Source organism: Aspergillus clavatus, genomic scaffold (assembly GCF_000002715.2).
Source record: "Aspergillus clavatus NRRL 1 1099423829791 genomic scaffold, whole genome shotgun sequence".
In the NCBI taxonomy this organism is placed as follows: domain Eukaryota; kingdom Fungi; phylum Ascomycota; class Eurotiomycetes; order Eurotiales; family Aspergillaceae; genus Aspergillus; species Aspergillus clavatus.
The window spans coordinates 2,611,078-2,628,679 of NW_001517108.1; the positions used below are offsets into that span (position 1 = coordinate 2,611,078).

The following is a 17,602-nucleotide window of genomic DNA, read 5'->3' on the forward strand; positions in this document are numbered from 1 at the left end:
GATGCACTCCGCATTCTTCAAGGGTTTGGCAGTGGCTGTCCCGCTCCCGTCTCGGTAATTAAGTGGACGATCCTCAGACTCATGTTGTTATAGGGTTGTTTACCCGCGACACTAGACTGCCGACAACGGATACTTTGCGTGCTTGCACGAGCACGTTTAATCTTGTTTGGCCTCGATCTGGCAAGTGATGGGCCTGATCCCAGCTGCAGAAACGCACATCAAACCGCGCCGAAACCCCCTTGCGTCTTACCCTGAGCGCGATATGACGACAGGGCAATTTATCCTCAACTCCCACCGTCCTACACACGGTCTTGTCCGCCAATCGGGCCAATTGGGGGTAGCGGTGACGCCCATAACGTATCAGGTTGGGACATCCAGACGGGATGGCGAGCCGTTTTCCTAAATGCAGAGGGATGCTTACGATCGTCGCAGAGCTGCTTGTATTTCTTCGGCCTGTGCCCGCCTGTCCTGCGGTAGACGTTCACGCTTTCTCGTCCTCTTCTTCTGTTAGGGACGCCGTGCTTCCCGCCGTCGATGTATCTGTCCAACCGCGTTCTGGCCGCGTTTTTCGCGGCCAGCACTGGTTAGTTTCTTCCAGCCAGTGGATACATACCTATGCGCTCCCTCAGACACTGACTTACCGCAGTCATCCAGACATGCCTGGCGCAAGTCAGTGCCCCTACGGCCTACACCGACCCGGGCACGGGCATCACGTTTGATACGTGGACGATGCCTGCTACGGGTACCACAGGCGGACTCACGTTTGGTATGGCGCTTCCCAGCGATGCCTTGACCACGGATGCAACCGAGTTTATTGGATACCTGGTACTACCCTCCTTCTTTCTGGGAAGAGTCACGGAACTGACAAGGTAGCAATGCGCATCCACCAAGGCAACCGAGTCCGGCTGGTGCGGCCTGTCCTTCAAGGGATCCATGAACGGCAACCTCCTGCTCATGGCCTGGCCCTACAACGGCACCATCCTCACCTCCTTCCGCTGGAGCTCCGGCTACAGCATGCCTGACGTGTACGCCGGCAACGCCACCCTCACGCAGATCTCCTCCACCATCAACGCCACGCACTACACGCTGCTCTTCCGCTGCCAGGACTGCCTCGCTTGGAATCACAAGGGCACCACCGGGGCCGCCTCCACCAAGTCTGGCCAGCTGGTCCTGGGTTGGGCCGAGGCCAACGCTTCCCCGGGAAATCCCTCTTGCCCTGCAAAGATTACGCTGGCGCAGCATGACAGCCAGAGCATCTGGGCCGCGAAGCTGGACAAAAACGCCGTGAGTACCAAGTATGAGGAGTGGACAAAGCTAGCCACCAAGACCGTGCCGGGTGACTGTGGCGGGGACGACGGCGGTGGTTCCGCCCCCAAACCCGTGCCCGTCCCTGAAGGTGCCGAGTATGATTATGTCGTTGTGGGCTCGGGCGCCGGAGGTATTGTCATGGCGGACCGGCTCAGCCGCGCTGGCCATAAGGTCTTGCTCATTGAGAAGGGGCCTCCATCGTCGGGACGGTGGGGTGGCACCATGCGGCCGGAGTGGCTGGACGGCACCAACCTGACCCGGTTTGATGTGCCCGGTCTGTGCAACCAGATCTGGCATGATTCTGCGGGTATTGCCTGCAAGGACACCGATCAGATGGCAGGCTGCGTGCTGGGTGGTGGAACAGCCGTCAATGCCGCCTTGTGGTGGAGGGTATTCCCCCTTTCTTCGCTCCTCAAGTGTATCATCAGTGCTGATTTTGAATAGCCCAATCCCATCGATTGGGATTATGTCTTCCCCGCCGGCTGGCATTCTCGGGACATGATTGACGCAACCAACCACGTCTTCAACCGCATTCCTTGGACAGTCCACCCGTCAGAGGACGGCCGGATCTACCTGCAGCAGGGCTACGATGTGCTCGCTGGAGGCCTTAGGGCTGGGGGCTGGCACGAGGTGACCCTGAACGACAACGCATCCATGAAGAACCACACTTTCGGCCACACACCGTACATGTTCATGCACGGCGAGCGCGGTGGGCCTATGGCGACGTACCTGGTGTCTGCCAGCGCGCGGGACAACTTTGATCTGTGGACAAACACGACCGTCAAGCGCGTCGTGCGTACCGCCGAGGGCCACGTTACGGGTGTGGAGGTCGAGGCATTTATCGATGGAGGGTACGAGGGTGTGGTCAATGTTACAGCCAAGGGGCGTGTCATCCTGTCGGCGGGCACGTTCGGCACTCCCAAGATCCTGCTGCGAAGTACGTGTTTTCTCTGATCTGCTTGACGGCTAAGCTGACAAATCAGGTGGTATCGGTCCCTCCGATCAGCTAAAGATTGTGAAGGGCTCGAGCGATGGTTCCACGATGATTGCTGAGGCTGCCTGGATCAATCTGCCGGTGGGCGAGAACCTGGTCGACCATACCAATGTAAGTGTCTTTTCGCGCTGTACATCGCATATACTGATCGGATAGACCGACACCGTGGCCACGCATCCGGATGTCGTCTTCTACGATTTCTACGCTGCGTGGGACAGCCCGATTGAAAGCGACAAATCCAGCTACTTGAACAGCCGCACGGGCATTCTGACGCAGTCTGCTCCAAACATCGGTCCCATGTAAGTTGCCATATGAGGTGTACATCCAATGGCTAATCTTGTAGTATGTTCGACGAAATCGTCGGCGCCGACGGGATCAAGCGGCAGATCCAATGGACAGCGCGCATGGAAGGAGGCCACGATATCCCGGATAAGCGTGAGTACATCATATCTGCGATACCTCGACTGCTACTGACTTTCCAGACGCCATCACCATGAGCCAGTACCTTGGACGAGGCTCGACCTCCCGCGGACGCATGACCATCACGGGGAACCTGGACACCGTTGTCTCCACACTCCCGTACCTGCGCGACCAACACGACGTCGACGCCGTCATTCAGGGCCTGATCAACCTGCAGGTGGCGCTGAAGAACGTCAAAGGACTAACTTGGGCGTATCCCGCGCCGAACGTGACGGCGGCACAATTTGTGAAGACGGTAAATCGACCCCCCCCCCTTCCTGACAGTACGGAAGACATTCTGACAATAGTAGATGGAAATCACCGCGAGCACCAGACGCGCCAATCACTGGATGGGTAGGTCAAACCCTTGAATTTCTGTGAGGCCTTGCTAATAATGAGGACAGGAACGTGCAAGATGGGCACCGACGACGGCCGGGACGGCGGCACGGCCGTGGTGGATCTCAACACCAAGGTCTACGGAACGGACAACCTGTTCGTGGTGGATGGCAGCATCTTCCCGGGCATGGTGACTTCCAACCCGTCGGCGTATATTCTGACTGTGGCCGAGCGGGCGGCGGATCGCATTCTGGCTCTGAAGTAGTTCTGCTCTATTCTCTTTTCATCTGTTTTGTGGTACATGCACGTCATTTCGGCTCGGTTCATTGTACATACTTACTCCTAAGGAAGTTGGCCTGCGAGTCGGGCATGCAAATCTGAGTTCCTTTCGCGAGTCTTCTGCCTTCTTGCATAGACTTCTAGCTTGTCCGAACATCGTTGGAAGATCATCCTATTATCCGTACTAGGCTACTAATCTCCGTTTGATCGGCATGCAATTCCCGGTGCATATCAACCCTGCTCAATACAGCTAGCTGTTATCGGTTCTATTGCTGGGAATTACCGAGTAGATATTATTCACCCCCACTGTTCTTGTCATGGATATGAAACATGATCGGTTTGCGAAAAAAGACAACATCCCCCCTGTCCCCTTCCTTCAGAGAGCCTTGGCTTCCATCTACTCAAACTGCTTCAATGACTAACTGAGCCATCGATGGTGTCGTATTCTACGAGACACGCCGAGGTAATTGAGGACTTCGAACTCTTCTTATTCCACTATTTCCTTCTCAGGCTACTATCGACCTTCGACCTTCAACCTTCAGAATGGAAGAAGTCATGCCGATGGACCCCCCTCCCCCACCCCCACCTAAGTGAAAACAGCGATGGCACTGACAAAGGCAGCATCAATGTTCGCCGTGCCAGAGGCAATGGTCTGCTTGTCCGTGGCCGTGGCGATGCCCTGGATGGCCGACGAGAGGGCATCGGTCTTGGTCTGCAGGGCCTGCAGGTCAGACAGCACGAGGCTGGCGACGCCGGCGCTCTCGACCTCGGGTTTCTATTTGCTCGGTTACTCGTAATCCCTTCCATCGGGTTGTGGTATGGTGGATGCCCGTGGGCGGCGGGAGGGAAACATACCTTGGCCACAATCGCGTCCAGCGAACCCTTGATATCCGGCTCCAGCCCCAGCAGCGCTTGGGTGACGCTGGTGCTGTCGCCGCTGGACAGCGCCGAGCTGGCCTGCGTGTCGCCCGTGGCCTTGTCGATGTCTGTCTCGAGCTGCTGCTCGAGCGCCTGCGTGGCCAGCGCTTGGCTCAGATCGCCTGTGAAGCCGTTGAAGGCTGCGGTGAGCTGCGCGATGTCGCCGGAGATCACGGTCAGGTCGCTGAGGATGGTGGCTGGGTTGCGGACCGCGAGGGTGCCGCAGTAGGCCACGTCCAGGAGGAGTGTGGCGAGCACGGCGGCAGTGAGTTTGAATTGCATTTTGGTTTGTGGGGACTGTGGTTTGAGAAACTGGTGGTTCTGGAATGGAATGGAATGGAATGGAATGGATGCTGAAGACTGATGGTTGAGAGTCCAATGCCGATGTTTGCTGGAATCGACGGCCTTTATATAGCTTCAGACTTTCAGATTGTCGAGAACCTCATGGGATCGTCAACGATGAAGGAGGGTCCTCGGTAGTGCCACCCCCCTCCTCTCCCTCCTCTCCTTCCCGCGTACAAGGTCAGTGATGGGAACACAAGATGCAGGCTGCAGAATCACATCTTGCCAAACACAGACATGCAGAATTGGATCTGCAGAACGAGAGGCTGGTCTTCACATGGTGAGAGAAGCATCGCCTAGGCAGTGACCCAGACTGATATTATATTTATTGCTCTCAAGCCCATCGTTCGACGTCTCCTTCCAATCAGCCCCGGTCTACCCCACACTTCCCTTCCCTTCCCTTCCCTCCCCGGGAGTAGTATTTTTGGCTTGAGCCATAAGGATGAAGGGCTATTGGTGGAGATTCTCTCCCAATTGCTGCCGGCCTGCCGCTATGGGCATCTTCGGTCTAGGCTCGGAGATGTAACCTCGTAGATTAAGTGAATCGGGAGCTAACCGATGAAGGATGAGGCATGAGGCATGAGCGCTTGGAGATGGGACTGTTCTGCGGCGCTAAAAAGGGGATACATCATACATGTTACGCTTTCCTTGCGGGAAACGGCAAAAACGTAGCAGCCCTCGTCTACCAAGTAGTCTGGCGAACTCCGAATGCGATTGCAGTCGAAGGATCCGCGTGCATGCGTGCATGCTGCGCTGCCTCGGATGAAGCACTTGTGGCAACTGGCCTGAATGTGACACGATAGTGCCATTCCGGCAGTGACACGAGCATCGGGTTGTACAGTGGAAGTGTGTGTGTGTGTGTGTGTGTCATGTAGGCACTGGGTTCGGTTGCTGGGTTGCTGGGAGGGGGTTCTAGAGACGCAATGGACCAGTGGAGCAACCCGCATAGTTCAATAGCATCTCTCTGTCGGAGCGTGGTGTATGCAGGGAACCGTTCTTCTACGTGAGGTGTTCGGGAAGATGTGTGTGCTTGTCCCAGGCAGGACTGGGAGACGGCATCAGATCTCGGCCTGAGATGTCACCTCCTATGGCCTCTAGTTCGTGTAGGCTTAACGTCAATTGCGCAGGCAATGCCCGAGTATGACTCGATAGTATCATTTTTGTTAAGCGTACCATCTGTGGGTTTAGGCCCAGATAGATCGTTATATGTCCAACCTGACTCCTTCCACGCACAGGAGCCATAGCACATCGAGAATACAACCTATCAATAGATGCAAGGGGAATTTGAGCTCAAAAAGGGGTCCTCGGCGATAGAATCAGCAGTATATCCTGGCCGGCAAGAAATGTACAAACGGAAATTTTGTCAAAGAACGAAAGAGAAAGAAAAAAAAAAAAAAAAAAAAGATCAGCAATATGGATTATGTACATTCACGACTTGACCGGGTGGCTGATCATACTCATCTCCCCCCTGGCCGCAGCTCCCAGCTCGTCCAGCTCGGTCCCCAGCCGCACCTGCGAGTGGATGAACGACCCCCGATCATCCTGCATGGGCTTGTAGTGCGTGTCCGGGCTCTTCGAGACGACCGCCCAGACGGACGCGACGATGACGAGCAGCATCAGCACGAGCGTCAGCGCGGCGTTGAGCACGAAATAACACACGCCCATCACGCCCGACACGATGCCCGGCTGGTCAAACACGCCGGAGAAGAAGAGGAGGAAGATGGCGTTGAGGAAGTTGAGGGCGGCAATGGCGATGTTGAAGGCGTTGGTGCGCTTGTCCATCCACGGCCGCATGACACTCACGCCGATGAGCATCAGGCCTTCCAGCACGAGCAGCGCGACCGTCTGCACGATCGGGGCCGACTGCGCCAGGCTGATGAACAGCGCCTTGACCAGCAGGTAGCCGATCGCGACCAGGACAAACTCGGCCGCCGTGGCGCGGTACTGCACGTACAGGAACCCCCAGCGGTTCAGGCAGGCGGCGTCGGCGTACAGCACGTACGCCGGATTGCGGTGCATCGAGGTGGATCGCTGCATCCGCAGGAGGATGCGCACGGCGGCCCAGCCCAGCGCGCCGAGGACGGTGGCGAACACGACGGCGGCGACGACGATCTCGGCGGGCGAGTCGTGCTGCGTCCACTCCCACAGGCAGAAGATGGACAGCGGCGCGAAGCCGACGAACATGAGCCGGTACAGGATCCCGCGCGCGACGACGTCCCATTCGGCGACGAACAGCGCCCAGCCGGGACTGGAGGCGATGCGCCCTTGCTTCGCCAACACGGTGCAGACCAGCTTCGTCGCCCCGACGACGACCAGCACGACCAGGGCGAAGAAGGTGAAGATGATGATGCTGGTCAGGAACAGGTTGGTCTGCTCGATGGCGGCCTTCAAGCCCACGCGGCTGATCCCGCGGACGATGACATTGCGCGGCGGGTCCGGGTCGGCCGACCGTTTCCGCAGCACGTTCACCGACGTGGTCGAGAGTTCCAAGAGCAGCATCGCCGGCGAGCCGCCCGTGGCGCGCTGGTACCAGGTGGCGATGTCCTGCACGACGTTCACGTGGATGACGCCCATGCTCCACTGGAAGTTCTGCGTCCAGGCCTGCACGATGGGCGGCATGTGCACGGCCAGCATGCCGAACATGGCCTGCGACTGCACCAGGCTGAAGAGCGCCAGGGTGTTCCCCGCCAGATGGGCGGCGGCATTCGAATGGCCCCGCGTGGAGGTCAGGGCGGAGGCGGCGAATCCGAGCCCCGAGATGACGGCGGTGGACCAGCCCACGCCGGCCTGGTAGACGGTGCGATCGTTGGAGAGGCGCGCCTCGACGCAGGTGATGCTCTGTTTGGTCTCGGTGGAGTTGATGTAGATGCGCACGGTGGCGTCGAGGTCGGGAACGGTGTAGGCGATGCCTGGCGACAATCAGTCAAGGTCCCCCGGGTGACTGAGCTTCGCGAGATATACCTGGGATCTGCTTGACGACATCCTCGCCGATGGCGATGGCGGAGGTGGGGAGATCAATGGGGCCGGCGCTCATGGGACAAAAGCCCTTCATCTTGTCGATCTTGCAGGGGTCGATGGTCTTCTTCGGGGTCGAATAGCCGTACACGCTGAGGATGAGGTCGGCGGTGACCAGACCGGAGATGGTGGCGACGCCATCGAAACTGAAGGCGAGGGTTCGGTTATCGGGGGTGAAGACGACATTGAAGTAGGTTGCGGTGAAGTTCTGGCTGTCCTGGCAGATGGTCAGGGCCTTGGATTCGATCAACCGAGTGGCGGAGACGGCGGCCAAGGCGAGGAAGCCGAGCAGGAGGGAGAATAGGAGATGCATCACCAAATGATGGGCGGCATGAGCGTGAAGGAACGATGGAGGGCAGTCAAGAGGGTTGCGTTTCCATGGAGCGAGAAGGGAACGAAGCGGACAGGCTGACCGGAAGAGGGCGCAGTCACCTGAATTATAATCCATTCTCATCTATTATATAACCGGACTGGATCGAGACTAGGCATTTCCGTGGAATTTTAGGAACTATCTAAATCATACTAATCCGCATGGTGAGACGGGAAGAACGGTCTGGTAGGCTGGCTTCTACGAAGTTCGAGACTAAGTGATCGAACTAGTTCCAGGGGCTAAAATGGGGGCACCGCACAGCCTCCGAGTCATTGTATTCTATAATTCGGGAAAGATGGATATGGATATGATGGATATTAATAGATGAGCGCCCTGCGTGGGAGTCCTCTGTGCACAGTAGTCTGTCCAGTACGTACGTTTCGAGACGGGATCGATCGACGTCTACACAGTACAGAGTAGATCAATCAACCAGATGAACGGAGTTGGATCTCTCTAACACGTATCTACAAGGCTTTTGGTCTATCCTCTACTCGGTACGGAGTATATAAAAAAAAGACTTCCATCGTTGGCAAGCACAACGGACCCATCCGGGCACGCACTTCTCACTCCGACCACGACCCGAAATCGGAGCATGGCAAATCAATAATGCTCTCGTTTCGGGCCATGGAGCATGATCGGTCACTCCCCCATCAGCCGCCCTTCTTCGCGTCCATCTCATCCTCCGGCCACAGCATCCGTCGGGTCACGACCGCCCAGACCGTCGCGCTGCCCACGCACAGCCAGGCCGTCACCTGGCAGATGGTCAGCCCCGAGGTCACCCAGAGGATGGCGGCCGATTGCAGCACTTGGCCCAGGCGGATGGTGGCGATCACAAACCCGGCGTTGGGGAAGACCATGCTCCAGTAGGCCAGGGAGATGGGCACCATCCCCCGGCCGCCGAAGACGCGGCACTGGGCCAGCACGCTGAGCACGGCGATGCTCAGGCAAAACGCCGCCATCGTCCACAGGAACACGGCCACGAACGCGGCGAGGATCAACACGATCTCGCCCGCGGGGACGGCGACCGGAGTCGTCGTCGTCGTCGTTGGCGGCGAATCCACCGAGGAGAGGATGTATCGCGCGGGGAACTGCTGGACGGCCGCCTGCGCCATGCCGATGAGCGCGAGCGCCGTGAAGCTCCAGGGGCCGACCGCGATGAACATCTGCAGTCGCTCCGCGCCGGTGGGGAGACCGTGCTTGTTCAGACGGTAAAAGTACTCGGCGTAGATGAACAGCGACATGAGGAAGCCGAACCCCTGCAGCGTAGTGCCGCCGAGGAGGATCGGGATGGCCTGGTCCCGCGGCTGATGGGGGGCGAGATCGGACGCGATGGTCCCGGACAGCATGGCGGGGAAGGACGGGAACAGTCGCACGAGCGCAAAGGGCTCCCGGCTGGCCATGCGGATATGGTACAGGTACCAGTTCTGGACGACGGCCTCGACGAGCGCGCCGGCCACGTAGATCCAGAAGACGACGCGCAGGGCCGTCTGCAGCCAGGGCCCACAGGCGTCGGTACCGTAGTTCTCCGCGCCGATGATGATGGTGGCCAGCGCCAGCGGACCGGTGGCCACAAAGGGTCCCTCCTTGGGATCCTGGACGGACTGGGTCAGGGCGGCGGACCGGGACGCGAACCGGAAGAGCAGGCAGCCAGTGACGGCCGCGAAAATGACGAGATTGAGGAGGAAGATGATCCGCCCGATGATGTCGAGTCCGGTGAATTGATGGGGGGTGGTAGAGAGCAGGATGGCGACGCCTCCGGTCGCCATCGAGACGGAATACCAGCCCCAGGTCACTCGGCAGAGCCGGTCGGCAAGAGAGACTTTCATGGGGAATTCGGATGGATCTCTCATCGTGTCGGGGATGCTATCAACCGCATTCCGAACGGCTTGTGCAATTTATACTCGGGCTAATCCTGGAGTCAACCTCAGTTGGTGGGCTGATCGGTGGTCTGGATGAATCTTGTGGACTGACATCAACTGTGATGATTTATATCCCCGTCTGCGTGGTTACTGGATAGTCTCAATGGATCAGGGAAAACAGGATAGAGAGAGAGAGAGAGATGAGAGGCAGGAGATAAGAATCGGTTGGGCAGAGCGTTAGTGTGGTGGATTCATGGTTAATAGTGTCAGATATATATCATGCCACTGTGCCTTTGTGTATCAACGGTTGTAGATGAGGATATGGATATGGATATATGCTAGAGGATAGATGATAGAGGACTAGAGGACTATATGACCATATGACTATATGAATATGGTATGGATACAGTGATATTTAAGAGAATATTCTATAGAAACAAATATATCAGGGCTATTCTTGATACACTTTATCTCCCCGAAGATCATCCAAAGCCTCTGTGGTGTAGTTGGTTATCACGTGAGTCTCATACAACCGAATATGATCAGAAGATTCACTTCTGAGACATCTCAAGGTCGGGAGTTCGATCCTCCCCGGAGGCATTTTTTATTTCTTTTGGAGCACTCAGACTAGACCTAGGAGCCAGGACCCTAGTCTGCCGAGGCTCGTCCTGACTTCGTGACCGACTTGGCAGAGCTTGTATGGAGGATCGGTGGATTCTTCACTGATGAGTTAGCAGTGACTTGGTAGTTGGTACAGACTCAGCTGAGCTGTAGTCATCACCATATTTGCTCCATCCATGAGAACAAGAAGAGGAGGCTCAATGGGTTGCTGCTGGACTGCGATTACTGCATGATGACTTCAACTCGGGCAAATTTTCTTCTCCATTCGGCTGCCTTTTTCGGTCTAGTCCTATCAATCGGTTTATTGCATTCTGATTGGCTGGAAATGATATGCCACGATCTCCTGTTTTCAATCAAGCCTTCTGGAAGAGAGGAGAAGCGATCACCGGTTAATTTTGAAGCTATACCGAGGTTCTTTCGCTTGGCTAGAAGAGATCTAGGAGAAGCTAGATACACGACTGAAGGAAAACAAGAAAATATATCTATACGATGGAAGAGCATAACCCTGTAGTCTAGTCCCGATCGAGGCCCTCATTTCTGGTCCTGGATGATGATCCGCATATAACTGAAAGCAAAGTTAGCCTCGTCCCACGTCTCCTGATGGTCCACCTACATGCTCATGCCCACCAGCGCAAGGCCAATGCCAACAATGCTCTCCACATACACCGGCTGGGTGCTGAATGCCCACCCCAGTCCAACAATGATGCACGTCTTGAGCTGGCCAACCACCGTACCGCTGATCGGGCCGGCCAGGTCGATGATATAAAACTGCGAGAGATTGACCAGCGAGGCCAGGATGCCGCTCTACGGGCTGTCAGCAACCTTCCCAGAAAGAAAAGGGGAGAATAGGCAGACCGTCAGAATCAGAATCCACATCGAGGCCGGAACGGCTCCCAGAGGAGGCGTCTGGGTCCAGGGCACGGCGAGCAGCAGCAGCCCCGTGCTGATGGGTGCCTGGTTGAGCAGTAACTGCATGCTGTTCAGATGCAGCTTCTTATGGTATCGTCCAATCCACACCATGTAGATCGAGCTGGCAACGACCCCGCCAAGCGCAAAGACCGTGCCCCAGGAGGAGTTGCTTGCGCTGCCGGAGGTCGCAGCGCTGCTGTCGGCCGTTGCCCCCAGAGTATCATAGTACGAGACGATCGCCACACCGGAGCACAGCAGAATCAGGGGCGAGATGGCCGTCCGCGGGATTGTCGTGCTGTAGAGCATGTAGTTCAACAACGCGACCACGGGGGTGAGGAGCAATCTCGCCAGCTGGTGGAACAGGATGGACGAATAGGCGAGGGAGAGGTTCTGTAGGATGACCTGGACACACATTGCGGCGGCCAAGGGGATGATCGACAGCAGAGGCACCGGCTTCGGCACGAAGACGCCCAACTGGGGGCGAGAAATCGCCCATAGCGTGGCTCCCGTGATAAAGAAATGATAGGCCGCAAACGCAACCTGGCAGTTGCGGAATGAGGCATCGGATAAGATGTACTTGTTGGTGAAGACCTGGCTGCGTTAGAGGGACGGATTCACCAGGACTGGACGACACCTACTATGGCAACAGTCGAGGCCACGTTGATTACCGTCCAGATGATGAATCGAAGGCCCGGAATCGCCCTATCCTTGCCTTTCTCGTCATCCTGGATCCCGGCATGTTTCTCTCGGTCTTCGATCTCGGGGAATTCGGTATGGCTGGACGAGGAGAGATCGGCATCGTAGTCGGACAGAGAAGAGCTGACTGGCCGAACGACTGGCTCCGGGAGCTTTTCAGATAGAGTTGATGAGTAGGACATGTTGGCCTTGCACCGAGATTAGGATCAAAGTAGAGGGCCTGCCCACAGGACTATAAGGGAGTGCACCCACGGTGAAACCATGGCTTCGACTGCTCAGCTCAGAGGGTGGAGCGATGATACATCAGAGATCTCTGAGGCAGAATGGCACAGTATGACCATAGTTAGTTCAGCTGGCACTTGAAAAAGAATGATTTGTAGACCCAGACTTGGTCCTTGTTGGATCAGGCCAGGTTCGCATGCGGAAGGGTTGCAGCGCTGGACGTTGGTAGAAGTAACCTCAGGTTGCATTATTTGTCTAAAAATCACTATTATGGGATTCTCGCTCTAAACATGGAGTACTCATGGCAAAAATAATTGAAAAAAAAGGTACCGATCTTTTACAACTGGGCAACATGGCCTCAATGCATACTGAATAACCCTACTGCTCTGGATACGCAACCCGAAATCCCTGTGGATACTTGAATCCCTCCAAATCCATCAGGTCCGGCGACCATGGCGAATGGTCATCCTGCCACTGCGAGAGAGCCGTCTTCGACCCCGCAAGAAGTCGATGGAGATTGAGCTTGGTGCTATACACCAGATCCCACGCCTCGCTGGGATGCCAGTTGTCCTCGCCGTAAGTCTCAATGTCCGAGTCCTTGAACGAGGATCCGGCCCGTCGATGCGTCCCGATCAAGTTCGGATGCGGCGCGTAGCACTGGATTTGCGGTCGATTCTTGCCCCCGCACATGTCTCCCAAGGCATTGTCCACCGCGATGTCCAGATGGTCCACCGACAACGAGGCCAGAATCTTCCGGGCGCCCTCGTAGGTCACCGCGTACCCGTATAGACAGCAGCCGGTATTTGCCCGGTAGACATAGCGCGTGGACTCCTCGGGGAGCTGGGGATATCGCTCCTTCCACTCATCCAGCGGCCCTCGACGGTCGACCCAGTAGCTGCGATGTTTCATGCTGGGAACGGTGGGATCGTTGGGAATCGCGAAGAACTCGGTCTCGTTGAACCCGGCCGCCGTGGAGCAGCCGCCGACCCAGAGAAGATCCCAGTCGGTGCCGTAGGGAGCCCTTTTGGAGGCGGTCCGGGTGCGCGAGAGGGTTTGGAGACCGTGGGCAAACTCGCGCAACTGCTGCTTGAGCGAGATATCCCAGTCCGCATCGTCTTCCATAATCAGGGCCGTTGTGTGCCGATTTTCCACGACCCTGAAAGGCGTTAGCGCCCGTCTGTGGCGATAGTTAGTTGAGACACGTACGTGCGAAGGGCATTCATGTGGGCGCGCCAACAGGCTGCCGCGGTTGGTTTGACAATGGTCAAGTTCATTCCCTATGCATTCGACTTAGAGAATAACCAAGAAAGTTGAGCATAGTGGACATACTTCGGGAAGCGCTTTGGGATGAATCTCGTCCGGCTTAACTCCCTCCAACCAGTCAATCTGGAACCCGACGAGAGAAGCAGCCAGCGCGAGGAAATCGCGCTTGTCCGTCCGCTCTTTGAGGCCGATGGCATAGACACGTTCAAACTGACCATGTTAGAAGGGGCCCGTGGACAGATTTTCCGGTACATACACCAAGCGTCTCATTCTGAATAGCGTCAAAGGTCGAATCATCGGTCAAGCGACGATGTCCCCCCCGGATCATCTGTCGAGTCGTCGTGTAGTTGAACCCATTGTTAATCAAAGCATTGAGGATGAGGATGCTGCACAGGAACCCGGCGATGATCTTGATGACCTTGGAGTTCCACAGCGCCATGGCGACCGCCATGAAGCAGAGACCAGATGATCTGATCTACGAAGGTGATGGTCGAGGAATGTCAGTCCCAGGAGTTGGATGAAGCTGAAACTGAGATGTGCAAGTTGTCATGGTCCTACTGGACGGGCGTACCCATCTTCAATGATCGCCATGAGGATGACAATGGATATTATCCATAAATGCTGGTACCAAGCGATTGGGGTCTCCTGTCCGTTTTCAGCACGCCGTCTTGGTGGACGGTGTTGGGCATCCGAAGTGACCATATCATGACGAGCATTCCGACAGTGGGTCGCAGTCATAAGTATCCGCATTGGGGAGTCGAGGCCGCTCGGGTAGTCATCGATACTACGGCAGGAGTACAGGCATCTGCGTTCAATCGATCAATCCATGCCATGATGAAGCTGCCAACAATCGCAGTCTGTCAAGAGAAGATCGTCGGAGGGAGGAACCTCAGGCACCAGTGTGTCCTCAGGCACCAGTGTATCCGAATCAGGAATGTGGATACCATGTATGAATGTATTGAAAAAAATGGCCAATCAGCATATGTATTATTGTATTGAGCTGTCACGATGGAAAGGTCCAATGGAAGTCAGGTGATCGAGTCTCAGTCTGTCTGGAGTCTCTAGCTTCAATGTACTCTCATGTCTCTCTCCTCAGCTTTACTCTCAGATAGAACCACCCCCCAACCCCCAGCTAAACACGTTCAATCGTGTCAGAATTTCTCTATGTCCCACGGTGATTGATCTCCGCTGAATTCGCTCCGGTCGCGTCGCACAAACTGTCCATATCCCTTCTGTCCCACAATGCCTCCGTTGTCCCGATCCCAGACCACCTCTCCTCGCAGCAGCGTATACCGCGGCCATTGCGTGATCGTCGTGCCCTCGAATGGGGTGTAGTCGACATTGTGATGCAGCATGTCGTTGGTGATGGGGAACGGGTCTAGGGAAGGGTACCAGATGGTCAGGTCCGCGTCCGAGATGCCCGGGATCAACGCGCCCTTCCGGGGATAGAGTCCATATAGCTTCGCAGGGTTGGTGCTGGTGACCTCGACGAACTTCTGCGGCGTCAATCGGTTCGCGCTCAAAACCAGCGGCAGTCGTGTTTCCACTCCGGCACATCCGTTGGGGATGTAGCGGAAGCGTCCGACGGGTGCATCTGCGCTGATTGCGGCCTTCTTCCCGTTGACCGCATCGTCGTACACGAACGGACAGTGGTCGGAGGAGAGGATGGTGAACGTGCCGTTCTGCAGCCCGCGCCAGATCCCCTCGAGATCCGCCTCCCCGTCGCGCGGGGGAGGCGAACACACGCACTTGGCGCCTTCGAATCCCGGTTTGTCGAGCTCAGCGCGGGTGAGGAACAGATATTGCGGACAGGTTTCCGCGTACACGGGCAGCCCGTTTGTTTGCGCCTGGCGAATGATCTCCGCGGCCGATGGGGACGACACATGGACAATCAAGATCGGGGTTTGGATGAGCTGGCCCAGGGCGATGGCGCGATTGGTCGCTTCGCTTTCGAGGATCTGCGGGCGCGAGGTGGCGTGGTACTTGGGGGCGAGCAGCTGTCGCCGCTCCAGCTGTTCCGTCATCCAGCTGAGCACGTCCCCGTTCTCTGCATGGATCATGGTCGTGATGCCGTCGGTGCGCGACTGGAGCAGCACATCCAGGATCTGATTGTCGCGTAGCTGCAGCGCTTCGTAGGTCATGTAGATCTTCACCGAGGAGATGCCGCGCTGCCGCAGGATGGCGAATTCGTCGAGGGCCTGGCGGGTGGGATTGCCGACCAGCAGATGGAAGGAGTAGTCGCAGTATGTGTTGTTCTCGGCTTTCTTCTCTGCCTCATCCAAGGCGCCCAGCAGCGACGGCGCCGACTTGTCTTGCGGGGCAAAGGCAATGATGGTGGTTGTGCCTCCCGCGATGGCCGACCGTGTTCCTGTCTCGGCAGTCAGTCAACTTGGCCGTCATCATTGTTGTTTGACAAAGACCAGACGAACCGGTGGTGTAGTCGTCGGCCGTCCTGCCTTTGCCGAAGAGCGGTGGTTCCGCGAGATGGACATGAGCATCCACGCCTCCAGGCTATTCTCTAGTTAGTCTGGCGATTGTAGACGGCGTGCAACTTGATTTGCAACGTGATTTTAGTTTACCATCACATATGCTCCCTCCGCATCGATGACCCGAGCAGCGGGAGTAGTGGCCAGTGCCTGCGCTGGTGCCAACAGCGCAACCTTCCCATCCTTGATGCCGATATCATACCGTCCAATATCAGCAGCCGTGACCACGGTGCCATTGAGGATGATGCAGTCCAGCGGGCCTTGTAGTAATGTCATATTGGGCTTGGAGATCAATGAGATATTCTTCCAGTGAAGGGCATTCCGCTTCTATATCAATCAATCCCTTGAGTATCTCGATATCTTAAAGCTGATATGGCTTATCTTTATCTTCGTCTGGGGAGATTTGTATTATCTGTGTCTTATTCCACTATCAAATGAAAAGAAGATAATGATGATAAGACGCTTGGCTTTATGGCTCTATGGCGTAGGGAGTAGATAGGCAGTAGAGAGAGGGAGGATATGAAGTTATTCTGATGCACCAGGTCAGGTCACTATGACGGGCACAGCACTGTGAGGCTTTGGTTCTCAGAATGAGCAGAGAAGTTCATACAATTTATCATGGATTGTTCCGGCCTGTTTTTGAAGAGCAATCAATCAATCAATCAATCAATCAATATAGATCTAGATGATGCTCAGACTAACCGTCTGTCAGCCACCGAGCTGGACCACAAGCGTAGCACAGACACCAGACCAGACACGCCATGGGTTAACCACCTTCTTTCTCCAGTTAGACTGCGGGGAGAGACATTTTCCATGGGGTTCTGACCAGTATCTTGTATCTGCTGGCGATTTTACCCCCAAGGATCTGCGTTCTCCAGAATATCTCCTGGTTTGGCTAATCCTCCTGCTCCCATCAGACTCGATGAGTTGAGGCTACAAGGCACCGGAGGAATCGATTGACGCGAATATCAGCATTGCACATTGTTCTTGAGTAATTGATCTCACTGAAGCATCCCCGAGAGACGCCCGGTGCATCAATCATGGTGTCCATGGGCTATACCACGGCCATCCAGCTACTCCCTCCTCCGCAAAATCCACCACGATGGCGATATCAGACACTTCATATTGAGATCCCGAGCTAATCTCAACATGATTCAGTGCTTCATTCGTTGGCGAAGCTGAAGAATCATAGAATGACCATTCACTGACCCCGTTTTCACAGATGAGCTCCAGTCAAGCCTTGACGGATCCTCTTGGCCATCTTCAGCCTGCTCTCTTGACTCTTTTATATGATTACCATCCACATAGATCATGGATTGGCCCTTGCCATGTGCTAGAGCCACTTGACACCTGCTAGGAAACACCAGTCTGGGGTGCATTCTTGTCTGTAGTACGAGATTGCACCACTCCGACTCCTTGCATATTTACCCCCTTCCCCTTTGTTTCTTGGTGATCTGTTCTTCCATTCTTCTTCCATTGATCTTTGATCTATATTTGGCTCAACCAGCGAGTGTGGCCCTCGACG

The 17,602-nt window shown here is 55.9% G+C and overlaps 7 protein-coding genes and 1 non-coding gene across 8 annotated transcripts, besides 7 other annotated features; 2 read left to right on the plus strand and 6 right to left on the minus strand.

Moving 5' to 3' along the window:
• Positions 1-534: 534 nt before the first annotated feature.
• Positions 535-3,362, plus strand: ACLA_076510 (cellobiose dehydrogenase; the record flags this gene model as incomplete). Its single annotated transcript, XM_001276036.1, has 10 exons — positions 535-583; positions 647-825; positions 874-1,698; positions 1,753-2,245; positions 2,292-2,413; positions 2,459-2,601; positions 2,646-2,737; positions 2,785-3,017; positions 3,073-3,115; positions 3,166-3,362. The coding sequence occupies 10 exons, from the start codon at positions 535-537 to the stop codon at positions 3,360-3,362; spliced, it is 2,376 nt and encodes a 791-aa protein (XP_001276037.1).
• Positions 3,363-3,962: 600 nt separating this feature from the next.
• ACLA_076520 (mannoprotein) lies at positions 3,963-4,576 on the minus strand (the record flags this gene model as incomplete). Its single annotated transcript, XM_001276037.1, has 2 exons — positions 3,963-4,151; positions 4,232-4,576. The coding sequence occupies 2 exons, from the start codon at positions 4,574-4,576 to the stop codon at positions 3,963-3,965; spliced, it is 534 nt and encodes a 177-aa protein (XP_001276038.1).
• Positions 4,577-4,616: 40 nt separating this feature from the next.
• Positions 4,617-4,644: a microsatellite.
• Positions 4,617-4,645: a microsatellite.
• Positions 4,646-5,021: 376 nt separating this feature from the next.
• Positions 5,022-5,047: a microsatellite.
• A 435-nt stretch (positions 5,048-5,482) lies between these two features.
• Positions 5,483-5,504: a microsatellite.
• A 505-nt stretch (positions 5,505-6,009) lies between these two features.
• Positions 6,010-6,039: a microsatellite.
• Positions 6,040-6,064: 25 nt separating this feature from the next.
• On the minus strand, positions 6,065-7,964 carry ACLA_076530 (transient receptor potential ion channel family protein; the record flags this gene model as incomplete). The annotated part of the gene is made up of 2 exons (XM_001276038.1): positions 6,065-7,545; positions 7,598-7,964. The coding sequence occupies 2 exons, from the start codon at positions 7,962-7,964 to the stop codon at positions 6,065-6,067; spliced, it is 1,848 nt and encodes a 615-aa protein (XP_001276039.1).
• Positions 7,965-8,671: 707 nt separating this feature from the next.
• ACLA_076540 (tellurite-resistance/dicarboxylate transporter family protein) lies at positions 8,672-9,871 on the minus strand (the record flags this gene model as incomplete). Its single annotated transcript, XM_001276039.1, has 1 exon — positions 8,672-9,871. The coding sequence occupies one exon, from the start codon at positions 9,869-9,871 to the stop codon at positions 8,672-8,674; it is 1,200 nt and encodes a 399-aa protein (XP_001276040.1).
• A 500-nt stretch (positions 9,872-10,371) lies between these two features.
• On the plus strand, positions 10,372-10,480 carry ACLA_076550. The gene has a single exon. It is a non-coding gene; the product is annotated as a tRNA-Met (tRNA).
• A 533-nt stretch (positions 10,481-11,013) lies between these two features.
• Positions 11,014-12,288, minus strand: ACLA_076560 (uncharacterized protein; the record flags this gene model as incomplete). Its single annotated transcript, XM_001276040.1, has 4 exons — positions 11,014-11,044; positions 11,115-11,305; positions 11,357-12,001; positions 12,049-12,288. 4 exons carry the CDS (start codon positions 12,286-12,288, stop codon positions 11,014-11,016), a joined length of 1,107 nt encoding a protein of 368 aa, XP_001276041.1.
• Positions 12,289-12,706: 418 nt separating this feature from the next.
• On the minus strand, positions 12,707-14,030 carry ACLA_076570 (uncharacterized protein; the record flags this gene model as incomplete). The annotated part of the gene is made up of 4 exons (XM_001276041.1): positions 12,707-13,484; positions 13,535-13,605; positions 13,658-13,801; positions 13,848-14,030. 4 exons carry the CDS (start codon positions 14,028-14,030, stop codon positions 12,707-12,709), a joined length of 1,176 nt encoding a protein of 391 aa, XP_001276042.1.
• A 712-nt stretch (positions 14,031-14,742) lies between these two features.
• On the minus strand, positions 14,743-16,353 carry ACLA_076580 (hydantoinase/dihydropyrimidinase family protein; the record flags this gene model as incomplete). Its single annotated transcript, XM_001276042.1, has 3 exons — positions 14,743-15,959; positions 16,021-16,102; positions 16,171-16,353. The coding sequence occupies 3 exons, from the start codon at positions 16,351-16,353 to the stop codon at positions 14,743-14,745; spliced, it is 1,482 nt and encodes a 493-aa protein (XP_001276043.1).
• A 371-nt stretch (positions 16,354-16,724) lies between these two features.
• Positions 16,725-16,751: a microsatellite.
• Positions 16,725-16,752: a microsatellite.
• Positions 16,753-17,602: the final 850 nt, after the last annotated feature.